Here is a 14,674-nt window from a genome sequence, read left to right on the forward strand (position 1 = left end):
CCTCCACACCCCCCGACATGGCGGCCACCGCCGCCTCCACCTACCCCTCCGGCCGCCTCACAGCGCGCGAACCGCCACCTGCCCGGCGTGCACCGCGCGGCGGGGCGGGCTCGGAGGGGACGAGCCGCCGGCCGTGCCCGCCCCTTCCCGTCGTGCCGCGCGGGCGCCATGGAGCGGGCGGCGGTGCTGCGCGTCAAGCGGAAGCGCGGCGGGACGGAGCCGGCCGAGGCGCTGCTCCTCGCCTGCAAGCGGCTGCGCACGGAGTGTGACGGCGCCCAGCCGGTGGAGAGGAGCCTCTTCAAGCTGGTGGCGACCGTGTCCTCCAAGGTACGGCGGACCTGCCGCTGCTCCTGCTGCCGCGCGCCGGGGCCGGTGTAGGCCGAGGCCGCGCCTCAGGCGGGCGGGGGCGGTTTGATGCAGCCGGGCCATTTCGTTGTGCTCCTGAAGGGGCTTTTGAAAGCAGCAAGCTCTCTCCGGGCGTACAGTGCCGCCCCACGCGGGTCTTTCCGGATCGCTGGTGGATGCGGAGTTCTTGCTAGTAGCCTGGAGAGTAGCGTCTCGATGCGAGATGCCGTCCGGTCCTGGATAACCGAGGGTACGGCGGCCTTCCCGTCCCTACTGTCTGACCGGCCGGTTGCGCAGCAGCATCCCTGCGTGCAAAGCAGGCTCTTAGTTAAGGTTGTTAGTTAAGGAACATAGCCCAGAGTGACCGCCATGAAAAGCTGTGTTCAACACTGACTTTTCTATACTTACAGACTGTTCTTCACCTATAGACTACAGAATAGTGAGTAAGTGAAGCCTGAATTTCTGCTGTTTGAGGTGCTGAAGCTCAGCCCTACAAGGCTAACAATTTCCATCCACTGTACAGCCTTTTATATTGAATAAAACTGGTCTTGCCTGGTTACTGGTCTTTATAGGAGACTGTAAAGGATATTATGCCTTAAATTTAGGACCATCACAGTCTTCCAAAGGCATGTGTTTTTGTTTGGAGGGTTATCCTGTACCACAAAGTATATTGTTTAAAAATCAAATTGAAACAGTCTTACAATTTACAGATATCTTATACTTTTTTCCCCATATCAAGATAATATTATGATGATAGTTGTGTTGCTTAAATCAGTAGTAGAAGTTACTTGGACGTTGTTAGGAACATTGGTACTGCAGTCCTCAAATAGGAAGCACCAGTAATAGTAATTAATCACTTCTAGGAAGGAGTATGACTTACTATGTTGATGGTGTCGTCATATGCCTCCTCCTTTTTTTTTCTCTACACAGAATGAACCAGTTCAGAAATACGTTCAAGAAGTGATCACTCGAGACAAAGCAGCTCAAAGTCTGCGACCCTCTTTAGGAAGCACTCAGCGAATCATTCAGGAACTCCGTTCTTCCAAGCAAGTGAAAAGGAAGGAAAACCGTTACCGTGTGATAGCCAGCCATCGACCCAACTGTACTGAAACAGTTGCACCTGTCATAAATGGCGAGGCATCAATTGATGGTGACAGATCAGACTCTGAAGCAACAGAAGATGCTTCACAAAAGGAGAGTGGTGCTGCTGATAAGAGTTCAGACTGCTGTGGGAAATTCCAGTTGTTTGATATTGTACAAGAAGAGGAGGTGGTGGGAGACTCCAGTGTCACTGCTGCAAACCCACAGGTCAGCAAACGAACTTAGTGTACTTGAAGTACTTTGGTATCCCTGTTGACTGGTACATGTGGGCAAACTGACTGCTGTGGAAGTTTTTTTGCATTGTAAGTATTCCACTATTTAATAGGAGCTTTAACGAGATATTTGCAAGTTGGAATATTGTACAGGGAGTAGCTTTCATGAGGATCCTTAAGTGCACTAATGTTGAGAAAGATGGCCGTGTGGAGTTAGCTGCTACAGGAAGGGCTTGTACCACCCTGTTTTTTCTGTACCCTGTTCTGATGTATAAATTCTCATGTTCATCTGTCAGGTGGATCTCTGAGGTTTTTTTATTAGCTTCCTCTCTACCTAGAAAAGAAAAAAAAATCTAATTCAGTGTCTTCTCCTCTACCCAGATGCCTAAGAATGTCACTTGTAGGCAAGATTCACTAAAGGACAAGATAGTTTTGAATCTCCCCTTCTCATAATTCCAATATAAGGTTTTATTGTGTATGTTGTTTTTAGCAGAACTCTAGGTGTTTGACAGGCTGCTTAAGCCCCTGCATCCTCTTTTCATTGGTATTATGAGTTAAGCATGTTTTCAGTTCAAGGAATATCTGCTCAGTATGTAGCATGGTTTTAAGTATGAAGAAGCTCTGCCTTCTGTGTAGGGTTGCCCTGCATAGAGAGTGTTAAGCAGATTTTGTATTAGAGACTCATAACTATATGGAAAAGAAGGTAAGAAAGAGGGCTGTGCATGCTTTCTTTAGTAGTTCCTTCAGTGTATGTAAGTACATGTGGATGTTTTACTTATGCAGCCCATCACAGCTCTGAGGAAAACTTAAATGCTTAATGTTAAAGAAGATACCCTGGTAAGGAAGAGCCCAACCAGCTGTCATCCTTCAGTGTTACTTACAGGTTATTTCAGGGCTTTGCCATCCCACTTTAGTATGAACTCTTGCTTTCTATTAAGCAAGTAGTTCAAACAGACATTTGAGATCTGTTAGTTAACTGTTATCTATCACTCTGCTGATTAGAAAAACAGAAACAAAACTGAGGTAGCATCAGAATTTTCTTCTTTTTTAGAGCTAGCAGTAAGTGTTGAAAGCAAGAAGTAAGCTTTCTTTTTCATTCTGTAAGTATTTAGAAGTGAATGAAAGGCTGGTCTGTAGCTGTTCCTCAGAATTACTTAAGTAGTTCAGGAGACACCACTGTGGATTGGACAAGATGTTCTGAAAAGGTCTAGCAGAGAAAAATTGGCAGCAAAAACCTGCCTGTGAGACCTTCAAGTGCAGGTTACTAAAGCAAATACATTGCAAGTAATTTATTAGGAAGGAGAAAGCATGAAGAAATTTCTTCTGTGTTAATGTTGAAGTGAGGAAATAAGGGAAATAAAAAGCCTGTCTGTAGGGCCTGTCAGCTTTTTCCTGTTAATCTGTCACATTTTCATTGTTTCTCCTGCACACTTTGTATACTGTAGTCTGTTTGCATATTATCCATGCTACTGTATGCGTATCTTTCCTGCAGTGTTGCAAGTGTAATGCTCTACAAAGCACAGGCTGTCTTAAAACTTGTCTTTCCAACCAACGTGTCATCAGAAACAGATGAACAGTTCTACGGGATTAGTCATATCCCCTTCAATAGTTTCTAATGAACTTGTTCCAGAAGTTTTCTCCTGTTATCTGAAACAAGGCATGGCTGCACAGTACCACGGTAATTGGAAAATTCTTTGGTGTCTTTCTGTTCTAGGTTGCTAATGTTCTAAATATCAGCATTCCAACAGGAAAGTATTTCAGTCTAAGATTTCAGAATGTCATCCTCAGCTAGCTGTTGGCTACTGTCTACAAAGAAGACTGTTGGCTGTAACTAAGACTGTGTGTGCATGACTTCAGTGGAAATAAACATTTTTTTATTTTTTCTCAGCAGAAGGCTGATCCAGATGTGATTCTTTGCAATGCCGTAGAGATGATCCGTGAGCGTTTAAATGTTTCTGAAGATGGTAAAAAAGAACACTGTGAGAAAGAAGATGAGTATGTTTATGACATCTACTATATGGAAACATCAGCCCCTGGTTGGATCCAAAATATCCTTTCTGTACAGCCCTACAGAGAAGAATATGAACTGGTAAGGGTGTGCAAAACCAGATCTTAAATAGAAAGGTCACAAATAAACATGCTTAAAGTCCTATTACTAAAAGTTGCCATGCCAAGAAAGATCCTTGGAGATACTACGCGTATGCTCAGTGAGTTCTGTGTTAGGCTTTTTGTAACTGCCAGTCCTGTGTTCCTGCAGGTTACTGTAGATTCAAGCAAATTATGATATGACAATGAAAACTGAAGGGATAGTGCTCAGGTACTCAGAAGAATTAGTCTGGCTTCAAATTGCCAAATAAATTTTGGCACACAAATGTAAACTTAAGTAATTCACGTCTTGTTTGTGATTCGGAGGCAGCGATTAAAATGTAGTTGTAAATACGGTTAAGTGAAAAAAGGAGCAAGGGGACACACACAACTTTTTCAGTATTTGAGGTCTTGACTTTAATCTTAATGAGATATTTTCTTGTAATAGAATTGTCCTTCAGTGATTGTGGAGTTAGGAAGTTAAATGTAAGCTTTAGTGTATCATTGTATAGATACTGTGATCAATAGACTTGCGTATCAGGAACCTGAAGCTACTTTTTCTTTTCCTTGATCTATTACACTACTGCTGAAGTGAGTAGGATTAATTTAGACTTTAACCTTAGCATTTAAATGCTGAAGTGGAACATGTAAATGCATGACTTAACTGATTTTTCACCTAAAGCAGATTGCTATGTTATGGTGAATATCCTAACACCACAAATTTTTCTGCAGTGTGCTTTGTGCAACTGCAGAATTACTTATGCATGCAGTAGATAAGTATCTCTTGGCTCTTTATGATCTGTATAGTAGTGTATAGGTGGATGAAAAACCGCTTAATGCCGAGTGTCTGTATTTATAGTGAATGTTATGTTTTGTGTTGACATGCAGGTAGATGATGATCATGTTCCAGGGGAAATATATGAAGATGAAGATGATGAAAATGATGAAAATAACTGGCGTAATGATTATCCTGATGAAGATGAATTCTTACCTGAGGAAGATGGTGATGGAGAAAAAGGTATGCCTGTCATAAATACTGTTTGCTTTCATGCTGTGCACACATAAATCCCATCCTTTTTACATGCTGTCTCTAAAAAAGCAACTAACTGAGCACTGCTGGGGTAGTGTTCTGCTCTTATAATGTGTTAGATCTGCTTAGAGAAGGATCATCTTTCTTGGAACTACAAAGGATCTTAGTGTTTCTGCAAAGTCAAAATTAAGAACTCCATTTCAGGCTGCTGCAATTTCAAAGGATTGCTTGTTTTGAGAAGGAATAGATTACTTGGTTCCACGTGCTGGTGAAACACTGCCTCTGCTTTCTGAACTCCCCATCCCAGTGCACTCCAAGCACAATTCAAACTTCACCTAATATAGTAGTTGTGCAGACTTTGTATTTGTTAGTTACTCAAGAAGCTTAAAATAGTCTGATTAACCTGATTGTTTAACTAAAAAGAAGGGATAATCTAAAAGTGTTGATGCTTTCTTTAGAGTCTGAAGAGAGCTTCAGTGATGAGGACCAATGTTACAGGAGAAGAACGTGGAACAAATACCGACAGGAAGTTCTACAGGAATTTGGATATGATGAGATCCAGGATTTTGATTCTGACTAACAGCCCTTTTTTGAAGACGAAATGCTTACTGAAGATGAAATTCTACTGTTGCAGTAGGACTGAAAATCCAGACAGCTGCTGATAGCTATTCATAAGAATGTTGAACTACAAACAAACAAACAAACAAAGAAAAAACCCCTGGAAAACCACTTTCCAGTAAAAGTTGTGCTCATTGGGACAGTAGGAAACCAATCTTCACATGGATGAGCTTTAAGCTAAATTTTTGCCTGTCTGGCCTTCTGAAACTGTTGGTGACTAGCATGGTTCACCTTAATGCTTACTGACTAGGCTTGAGTATTAGATACTAGATTGGGATTCCAGTAAATGCTAAAACCGTTTACTATCTATCATCTGAGCTGTTACTATCTGAGCAGCCAACTTCAGCTGGTAGATATTAAACAGATGGGTGTGAATATGGCCACTTGACAATACAAATTTTCATTCCAAGCAAAAGGTACTATATGCTGTAAAATAGATTTTTCTGCCCATTCTGTGATGCTGAGGTTCTGAAGGATTTTTTTTTTTTTTTTCCTTAAAGCTACATGCCCAAGAATTTGTACCTGTACCGACAGTACCTCTACATTATATATAGAGGTACTGTTGGCAGCAGCCGTTCTGGTCATGACTCGTGTGTCAGGTTTCACAAGAAGATCAACATGTCCGCTGTAATGGCACGTGGAAGTCCTGGAAAAAGGCACTCTGTCCTAGTGCTTTCTACTGTATTTGTTCCTAAGTTTCAAGTTACTTTCTTTACAAGTGTTTGAGCATCTGAAATGCCTTGACCTGTCCATTTTATTGCTGGATCTCTCTCCAGTAATTTTACTATTGGAGTAGAACAATATATATGCATTTAAATTGTAAATAAAGAATTTTTGACTGAGTTTTCTTTGCTAATTTAAAGATCATAGGATTTGGTACAGCTGAAGCCATGTCAGCATTTTAACCTGCATTCATACATGTTTAAAACAATTTAATCTTACCTGTTTGGACACACAAAGTATTTCAGCACTCTCCTACTTGAGTCTAAAAAATAGCTAATAGGATGTTAGATCAATGTCATTCATGAGCTGTAGGTTGCAGCAATGACTTTAGGTCAATTAGTTCTGGCTGGTGATGTCAAGGTAGAGGAGGCAAAGTATTTTTTTCCTTGGTTTCACAGAAAGGTTAATATGGCTGTTAACCTATGTCACAACCCTAGCCTCTCAAGGCTATGCTTGTCCACTGGACAGATGTCTCCGTTTAGATGATACTGAATTCATTCTAATCATGCAAGATTAAAAAGCTGTATTGTAATAGCTAAATGCCAGTTTTCATTGAATACTGAAAAGACTCTACATGTTTACGTGCCAACTGTGCACAAAGTTCCTCAGCTAGAATTTTGCTATCTTAAATCCCAATGCTGCTTCATAAAGGTAGCCCAAGACTCCATTTTATGTTAGTCTTTACCATCTACTACCATTTGCCATTATCTGTAGCTTTTTGTTTAAGACAGATAGCCTTGAGTCAGTGCAGGAATCCAAATATTCTCACTATTATTCAAGTGGCTGATGCAAATGTGGTGCAGCGTTTGAAGTGTGCACTGCTTCAGCCATAATCTTGTGATTACAAGATTTAGTTCAACTTAAACACACAAAAAACTGCACATGTGGACAAACTCAGGTCAACTGAGGTAAACATTCTGAACTGAGATAAAAATTCCAGCTATGTTCTTGAAGTATATCTCGCTCTGCTAGCCAAACAGGCTGGCTTCATGTTACCTTTTGTTGCACCAAAATTCACTATCAAAGTGTCCTGATGTCAGGCTTACGGCTTTGGAATTATAAATACTACTAATTAGCATCAGTCTGTATTGCAATACTACTTTTTATTTCTGTTTTTATTCCTATTTTCTCTCCCTGCTACTTAGCTTTCAAGATACAGTTGCTGCCACAGAACTTTACTTCTGCTATAGAAGAAAAAAAGAGAGTGGTCTGTGAGTTTTTGGATGGTCATTTTCTAGTGAACAGCACTGAAATTTAGAAAGGGAATTTTCTGACTGCTGAGGTAACGCTGCTAATGTGTGTTCCCTGAAACAGTTCAGAAACAAATGTTTCAAGCTTCAAACTGAACATTTTAATTTTCAAGTTTCATAACGCCTATCAGAAGTTGACCAAGTACTAACAAGCTAACAGGAAAGAATCATCAAATGTTAATCAAATCTTTAGTGGCAAGGTGCTTTGTTGATTAAATCCTTGCCACAGTCAGATACCACATTTCCACATAGCGTATGGAATAAAATACTTATCTTCAAGGGAGAAAGGTTGGTTCAGTCTTTAAATAATGTAGCACAACTTTATTCATTTTTCTGCTAATAATGACAAATCAGGTAGTTTGTTGTGACCAGTTGTCTTCTGGGATAAGAACTGAGATAGCACAGCAAATCATTTCATGCAAACATCCGCCAGAATTAAGCCGGAAATGACTTTTGGTCTTTTGAGTCAAAGTGGTTTTCAGTCTAACTTAAAAATGCATTACTTCACCGCCTGGTTCTGCAAAAATCTAACTTGATCCATTAGCTCTTACCATTTTAATACCAATTCTGAAGAAGGAACAGTATTGACGCATAGCTTGTGTGCCTGAAATGAGTAGGTAATCATTATCCAATGAAAACATGCCCTGAAAATATGCCACAGTTCAGGACGGTGACGCGAGGGCACGATCTATGTGGGAATCCAACTGCAAGTAAGTACATTTTCAGTGTTTCTGAAAGACCACTGGAAACAGTTTTCCCATTTTTTCCAGTTCCATCTCTTCCCTTTTGTTGTCATAATTGCTTTATCCTCCGTCCTGTTTCTTGTAATGGCTTTGAAATTTTAGTTGGATTTGATTTCCAACTTCTTTTCTTCATTTGTGTCTACCTCTGTTAAAACACAGTAACAGAGCAGCTGCATGTTTCGTGTGACTGCACCTGCATAGGAAATTGGAGATAAATCAGAAGAATAGCCACCTATCTCAACTCTAATTACACAACATGCATCTGACTAATGAAAAGTTAGTTGTCAAGAATGCTGCCTCACTTCTCTTAAGGGAAACAAATGATAAAAGTTAATACAAAAAGTGTCTTCCACTCAATTTTTTTAAACAGATAAAAAGATTTTAAACATAAAAATGTTTAAAAATGTTCTGTTGATATCCTAGGGTGTTTTTCTTCTTAGGCACCCTGCCAAGAACGGAAGTAAAATCTTTTTTCTCTATAATTAAGAGTGTAAAATTGGTAGAATAAAAAAATAAAACAAATAGCACACAGGAAAGTGACAAGATTACTGAGTATTTACATATTCACTAGCAGCTGCAGCACCACATCCTGTTGCATTCTAAGATTGTGCTATAAACCTTCCTTTCCACATCCCTCAGTGTGGTTTTCTCACATAGTAACAATGACAACAGTGCACTGCTGGAGAAAAATGTGTAATTTTACTGCAGCAATTCAATAGAAGGCAAAATTCCATCTGTGACTGACATAAAATCTATCCATCTTCAAACTACTGATTCAGTAAAGCAAGACAGTTAGCTTGCATTACCAAGAATGTCCAGCCCTTTTACAGCCATCAACCTTGCTTAAGAAAAAGACTTTTCACGTGCTTGATAAAGAGAAATGTATAAGAACTGAGGACAAAACCTGTAGAAAGTGGATGGTCTTTTAAATATACAGTAAATAAAATCTGGGTGTAAAAACATTTCTATAAAATCAGTATACCCCTTTACTGGGTCTGGCTGGGATGCAGTTAACATTCTTCATAGCAGCTCATATGGTGCTGTGTTTTGGGTTTCTGGCTCAAACAGGGTTGGTAACACGTTGATGTTTTGGCTATTGCTGAACAGTGTTTGCACAGTATCAAGGCTTTTTTTTTCCCTCCCACTGTGCCCTCCCCGCAACCAGCAGCATGGGGATGGGCAGGAAGTTTGGAGAGGAGATGGCCAGAACAGCTGACCCAAACTAGGCAAAGGGATATTTCATGCCATATAATGTCATGCTCAGCAATAAAAACAGGTAGAGGAAGAAGTGCGTGCATGTGGAAGGGTGTCATCCAAGGTGGCTGTTGCTTGGAGACTGGTTGTGCATCAGTCTGCTTGTGGGAGGTGGTAAGGGATTGCCTTTGCAGCAGCAGGTTTTTTTTCCCCCCTTTCCTTCACTTACTAAACTGTCTTTATTTTGACCAACAAGTCTTCTCACCTTTGTTCTTCCTATTCTCTCCCTCATCCTGCTGGGGGGCTGCTGGTGAGCGAGCAGCTCTGTGGGTACTTAGCTACTGGCTGGGGTCAGCTGAGCACAACCCTTTTCATCAGCAAACCGAGATTCACTCATTTAATTTTCCTCTTTCCTAACAAAACCTCCATCTACAAAGAAACTTACCTAAAATCTTGTTGATAAACTGAGGTCTCCTTGATGCAGGTAAATAGACTCCCAAGAAAAAGACTGGAATTCCAGATAAAGCAATGGCAATTCCAATCAATGAATTTACAGTGTCGCTATAGAGGGGCACTACGACCAGAAATACTGTGCATATACAGAATATTACTGGGAAAGCCACACTCAGCTGGAGACAGAAAAACAGAACAGAATGTTATTGAAATATTCGTTGTCTACAGTTACATTTTGGTGAGAGTTACAGACTTTTCCCTCTCAACCCCACTTGGTGAAATTATCTGCTCTTCCTCTTATATATCTGGCTATTTGGAACCATAAGCAAATTGTAGAATTACTCTTGAACAGAACTGCTGCTAAAAATTGCAAAAGTAATCAAGTATGGTAACTCTGCTGTGTTGAAAGAAACGGTATAGCATCATGAAGTGTTTTTAGACAAATCCAATAAAACTCAGGAAACAAGAATGACTTTTTCGTGTAGAGTATCAACAAGTATGAGAAGGTGATAAGAGGATCAGATATTGAACCGAAACACCAGAGCTAAATGTGGTCCACACTGACAGAATTAATTAACTTAAGCATTCCTAATTAGAGATTTCTAATCTAAGAAAAAAGGCTAACTACTATGGTAGCCTATTGAGACATTCTCCAGTTGACAGAGAGAAGGGATACTGATTGAACTAACGTACAATAAAAGAGTATACTATTGCAACAACCACTTATCTAGCAGACAAGCTAGCTTTCGTGGTACAATATAAAATGGAAGCCATGTTTTATGTCCTGATCAATTTGTAACCTTTAGACATCACATGTACGGTCCAGGTTTTAGACGGTACTTCTACATTATGTGGAAGACAGGGATTTTAAACAATTCTGTAATAAGTAAATATTACCTTAAGAGGCCTGGGTCGATCTGGTTCCTTCCATCGTAGATATAATTGCCCGGCAATAGACAGACCAACAAAAAACCAGTAACTGAAACTGAAGTAATTAATAAGCTTGAAGACATCTTCCACAGCCAGGTAAATAAGGGTCATAGCACACTGCCAGAAAAGAACAGAGTGAAATGAACAACAGAAATTTGAATCTTATTGTTTATGCTGCTTTTTGCCTTAAAGTAACACCTTATACTCCTTGGTGTTTGGCATGGTTTTATGCCTCAAAAATCACTCTCTCAGAAATCACCTCAATGACAGTAAATCTGAAGTTCTCTCTTGTGATTTGTTAAAGTTTTCCTTTAAATAATTCATATAGTCACATCTGAACAGCTGAAAAGAAAAGCAATAATAACTTACATTGAAGAGCAGTGCTGGCACAGGTGTGAACCTCCCTATGTGGATCATAGACAACAGATCAGGAAGGTGACCTTCTCGAGATCCTACAAAAAATAGCCTGAAAAAAAAAATAGTCAGAAAACAGATGTTGAGGCCACAGGTGAGAGAGAATGTATTACAGAAAATCAAAGAACGATACCAGTCAAAACAAGTATTTACACCACTGAATTTCCATCCTTTAAACTGGAACATGGATTCAACCCTTATTGTAAAAATGTACTGTACAACAATCATTAAAGGATACATATGCTTTTAGAAACATGCTGTTAACACCCATTTTTAAAAAACAACCCTACAGGTAAAATAGAAAACATCTACAGTAACTGAAATAAATTTCTATTGTTTTAAAAAATTCTAAAAGCTAGCAGTGAAAACATTGCAGCTTATAGCAGAATAGTTTTCAATGCCAACCAGAAGAGATTGCGAGGTCTCTAAAAAGAGGTCACTCAAGCACATGCTCAAAAAACAAACACACATAATTTTATTATCAACTGCAAATTGCTCTATATTGACTGCTTCACCAGATCATGTTCATATTTGTTCTCAGTACAGAGGCACTGCACATACATTCAATGGACAGGAAGGATCTTAAAATGCCTGAATAAATCTATTTAAAATTTTCATTAGTCACATCCATAATCAGTGCTCAGAGGAAAGCTTCTATACTGTATCCTAAGCTTTTTGACTGCAGCTTAATAGCAGTAGCAACTCTTAAAACTTTTTACTTGGAAAAAAACCTTAAAGATACTGATTTTAAACAGTCAGTAAGTTTTAAGTAAATACATTTGAAAACAAGAACTTACTAGAATTATTGTATCAAGGAAAATGGAAGATAACTCAATCCAAATAATCAGGCGGCCTGTGGACTCGCCACACAGACTACATTCATCTGATCTTTAATTGTACTCTGCATACAGCTAGGAACACTTTGGGGAAGTAAGGCAGCGTTAAGGGTGTATGTACACGCACACAGAGGTTTATTTAGGTCTGTTATTTTATTGTGGCTATTTATTATAGGTTCGGTTGCAAAAGTATTTTTGCCACTCTCATAATAGATGAGCATAACAGTAACATGTAAAAATACTTATGAACATTTGTCAAACAGAAAGAGATATGCACTACCTTGATGATGCTAGAATTGAAGCATTAAGTCCACCAAAACAAGAAAAGGCTACAGCAATGGGAATTGTCCAGCTGAAGATACCAAATACCTGGTCAGCAAATGTCTGATGAAAGGGAAAAGAAAAAGGAAACATGAAAATATCTGCAACAAAGCATACGTAAAACAATGACATCAAAGCTTTAGTAATAAGTTTGTATGGAAAAATAGTAATATAGTAAGGACAATCCATAATGCAGCACAAAGCAGCACACAGCTTTTTTATTTATTTATGGATTCTAAATAAGCATAAACTTCTTTAGCCAAGCACCTGAACTCACATTTTCTGCTCACAAAAATAATGCTCACAAAGGAAAACAAAATGTTTTTAGAATTTTCTCACCAATCCCAATATATTTTATTATCTAACTGAACTACAAAACTCAAGTGTAATGTAGTGACTACAGAGAATAAAGGACAAAAATATTATTACATATCCAAAAAGGGAAGTGCCATATTGCAGATGATAAACATAGCCACCATCACACCTGCTGTTTATAGACACTATTCTAGGAATCTATTTTATTTTCCTTCTTTTTCAATTTCCTAAGCAACATCTTCTTTTCCTTTAGCTCCACCAGCAGGGCCTCTGGGCTCTACTCTCACAACATGGCAAATGACAGAGCAAGTATCTCATTAGCAGTCATTTGTTAATGTTGCTAGACAATACTCCATGCCAACTGTGGTCACTTTCCATGATAGAGCTCTGAAACCAAGAAGCCAGGAGCATCAAAGTTTCACAGCAAGTGGTAAGAGTCATCGATTGCCAGTGATCTGGGACCTATAATGAAAATGGGTAATAATTTGCAAGATACTGTCCTGGTCAATTCTGTTCAGCCTCCTGGATGGAGAAAAAAGGGAGAGAGACTTAGAATATCAGACAAAATGTTTGAAAAACCAAGAAATTTAATACGTGAAGACTGATGGCTATTCTAAATCCCATCTCGGTCTGAGCATTGTACATGTCTGAACATTAGCATGTTTGGAGTTAAGCAGAAATCTGCTCATGCTGTGTTCAGAGGACGTGGATGGAAGCGTTCCTATCCCCAATTCTACCTACTGATAGCTAAATTACTTCCATGATTTCTTTTACAGAAGCAAACTAACAGTCATGGTAGGGAAAGGATCATGTCTACATTAGACAGCATGAAATCACTATTTATAGAAACAGAAAGGTACATACTTATGTATAAGTGGTATTCAAACAAACCCCAAAGATTTTGTGGGTATTAGAACATTTTACACCTCAGCAGGTAGCAGTAATCTAGACCTTTTTATGAACCTTTCTCTAAATCACTTTCTTAGCTCTCGCTTGCTTTATCAATTTCAAGACCCTCACACATAAAAAGCATATATACTAGTTCAGCTTTCTGCAGGTCTGTCTTTCCTATTACAAAAATTTTCTTCAGTTTTTAATATTTTAGTATGTTGAAACACCTCCCCCTTGACCTCCCCTTTAAACTACTGGTCTCCATCATAACATCTATGAGCTAAGGAGTTCAGTCAAAGTGGATTAACATTCAGAACTGGCCTTTGTTTGTAGCATTTAAAGTTATCTGGATTTAACAGTGGTCAAATTTTGAGTTAATTACTCAGGAACAAGATCATCAAGAGCAGTGCGTTATGATCTGTCTTCTGAATGTTCTTCTAGGTCAAAAAAGCCTAAATGACTTAATATAGATTTTTTCCTGTTAAATGAGTGATTGGTTTTCATGAGGCAAACCCCTGCGTATAACGTCAATCTTTAAACCATAAAATGCAGAAAAATTTACTGACATAAAACAAAGCCTGGCCGGTTAAAGTGTCAACCCAGACAAAGAATAGGAAGAAGTGCTTTGTTCAGCATGTTATCCAGGTTAAGGTTCAGAATCCAACTCTGCTTAGCGGTATACCATCATCTATACTAAAAAGCAAAATTTATTTCATCCTTTTGCGTAATTTAGTTGAGCCTCAGCAAAGGCAGATAGGATTTCCTGCTGCTGAAGGACAATGCAAAAGCATATAATCACTTCAATGGGAACCTTGCCAAAAGGTTCAAAGTCAATGCATCAACTGTGTTAGTCATCCTGATTTTTACTAAAGCACCTCTCTTCCTGAGCTCTTTTAGTTTATACGTATTAGCATAGCTTCCCTCAAAATGGAGCTTCAACACAGGGGTGGAAAAATGCACACAGACAGATTCCCACAGAAATTATAAAAATTAACACGAGAAAAGAACTAACCCATGTATGAATTCTATTTCATGCTGAAATCAGAACATCAATTTAGCAAAAGACCATGCCATAAGGAATGTGTTCTGTATACCATGGATTACTCATTTTCAGTCAATTGAAACTGAACAAGCAACTAATAATTTACATTATTGTATATAAAAGATTTCTGCTGCTCAAGAATAATTAATTACTAGAACCCATAGTGCTTCT

At 39.1% G+C, this 14,674-nt stretch overlaps 2 protein-coding genes across 5 annotated transcripts in view; one reads left to right on the forward strand and one right to left on the reverse strand.

Annotated features, from left to right (window-relative positions):
• Positions 1 to 168: 168 nt before the first annotated feature.
• SLC7A6OS (solute carrier family 7 member 6 opposite strand) lies at positions 169 to 6,233 on the forward strand. Of its 3 annotated transcripts, XR_007767158.1 has the most exons (6): positions 169 to 327; positions 1,276 to 1,653; positions 3,547 to 3,747; positions 4,632 to 4,761; positions 5,232 to 5,909; positions 5,948 to 6,233. XR_007767158.1 is itself a non-coding variant. In XM_050904005.1 (5 exons), exons 1-5 carry the CDS (start codon positions 169 to 171, stop codon positions 5,351 to 5,353), a joined length of 990 nt encoding a protein of 329 aa, XP_050759962.1. In that variant the 3' UTR covers positions 5,354 to 6,233. The 3 variants fall into 3 exon arrangements, 2 of the variants coding, with proteins under 2 accessions (XP_050759962.1, XP_050759963.1); XM_050904005.1 differs by having other exon boundaries at positions 5,232 to 6,233; XM_050904006.1 differs by having other exon boundaries at positions 3,550 to 3,747; positions 5,232 to 6,233.
• Positions 6,234 to 7,210: 977 nt separating this feature from the next.
• The window catches only part of SLC7A6 (solute carrier family 7 member 6), a 31,450-nt gene continuing 23,986 nt past the window's right edge, over positions 7,211 to 14,674 (reverse strand). Inside the window, exons 5-10 of one of the 2 annotated variants that reach the window (XM_050903830.1) lie at positions 12,215 to 12,318; positions 11,054 to 11,150; positions 10,652 to 10,801; positions 9,747 to 9,930; positions 8,228 to 8,300; positions 7,211 to 7,244 (exon numbers count right to left, since the gene is read on the reverse strand). In XM_050903830.1, coding sequence (XP_050759787.1) covers positions 7,211 to 7,244; positions 8,228 to 8,300; positions 9,747 to 9,930; positions 10,652 to 10,801; positions 11,054 to 11,150; positions 12,215 to 12,318 — 642 coding nt within the window. Of the gene's footprint in view, positions 7,245 to 7,464; positions 8,301 to 9,746; positions 9,931 to 10,651; positions 10,802 to 11,053; positions 11,151 to 12,214; positions 12,319 to 14,674 lie in introns of those variants that run through there. The other variant, XM_050903831.1, reaches the window with a different exon arrangement.

This window comes from Gymnogyps californianus, chromosome 12 (genome assembly GCF_018139145.2).
Source record: "Gymnogyps californianus isolate 813 chromosome 12, ASM1813914v2, whole genome shotgun sequence".
Lineage (NCBI taxonomy): Eukaryota > Metazoa > Chordata > Aves > Accipitriformes > Cathartidae > Gymnogyps > Gymnogyps californianus.

What these genes read in the sequence shown, in the direction of transcription:
- SLC7A6OS (XM_050904005.1), top strand. Translation starts at nt 169, where the DNA reads ATGGAGCGGGCGGCGGTGCTGCGCGTCAAGCGGAAGCGCGGCGGGACG. An exon ending in ACAGAGAAGAATATGAACTG is followed by an intron (nt 3,748 to 4,631) that starts GTAAGGGTGTGC and finishes GTTGACATGCAG; the next exon opens with GTAGATGATGATCATGTTCC. An exon ending in AGATGGTGATGGAGAAAAAG is followed by an intron (nt 4,762 to 5,231) that starts GTATGCCTGTCA and finishes TGCTTTCTTTAG; the next exon opens with AGTCTGAAGAGAGCTTCAGT.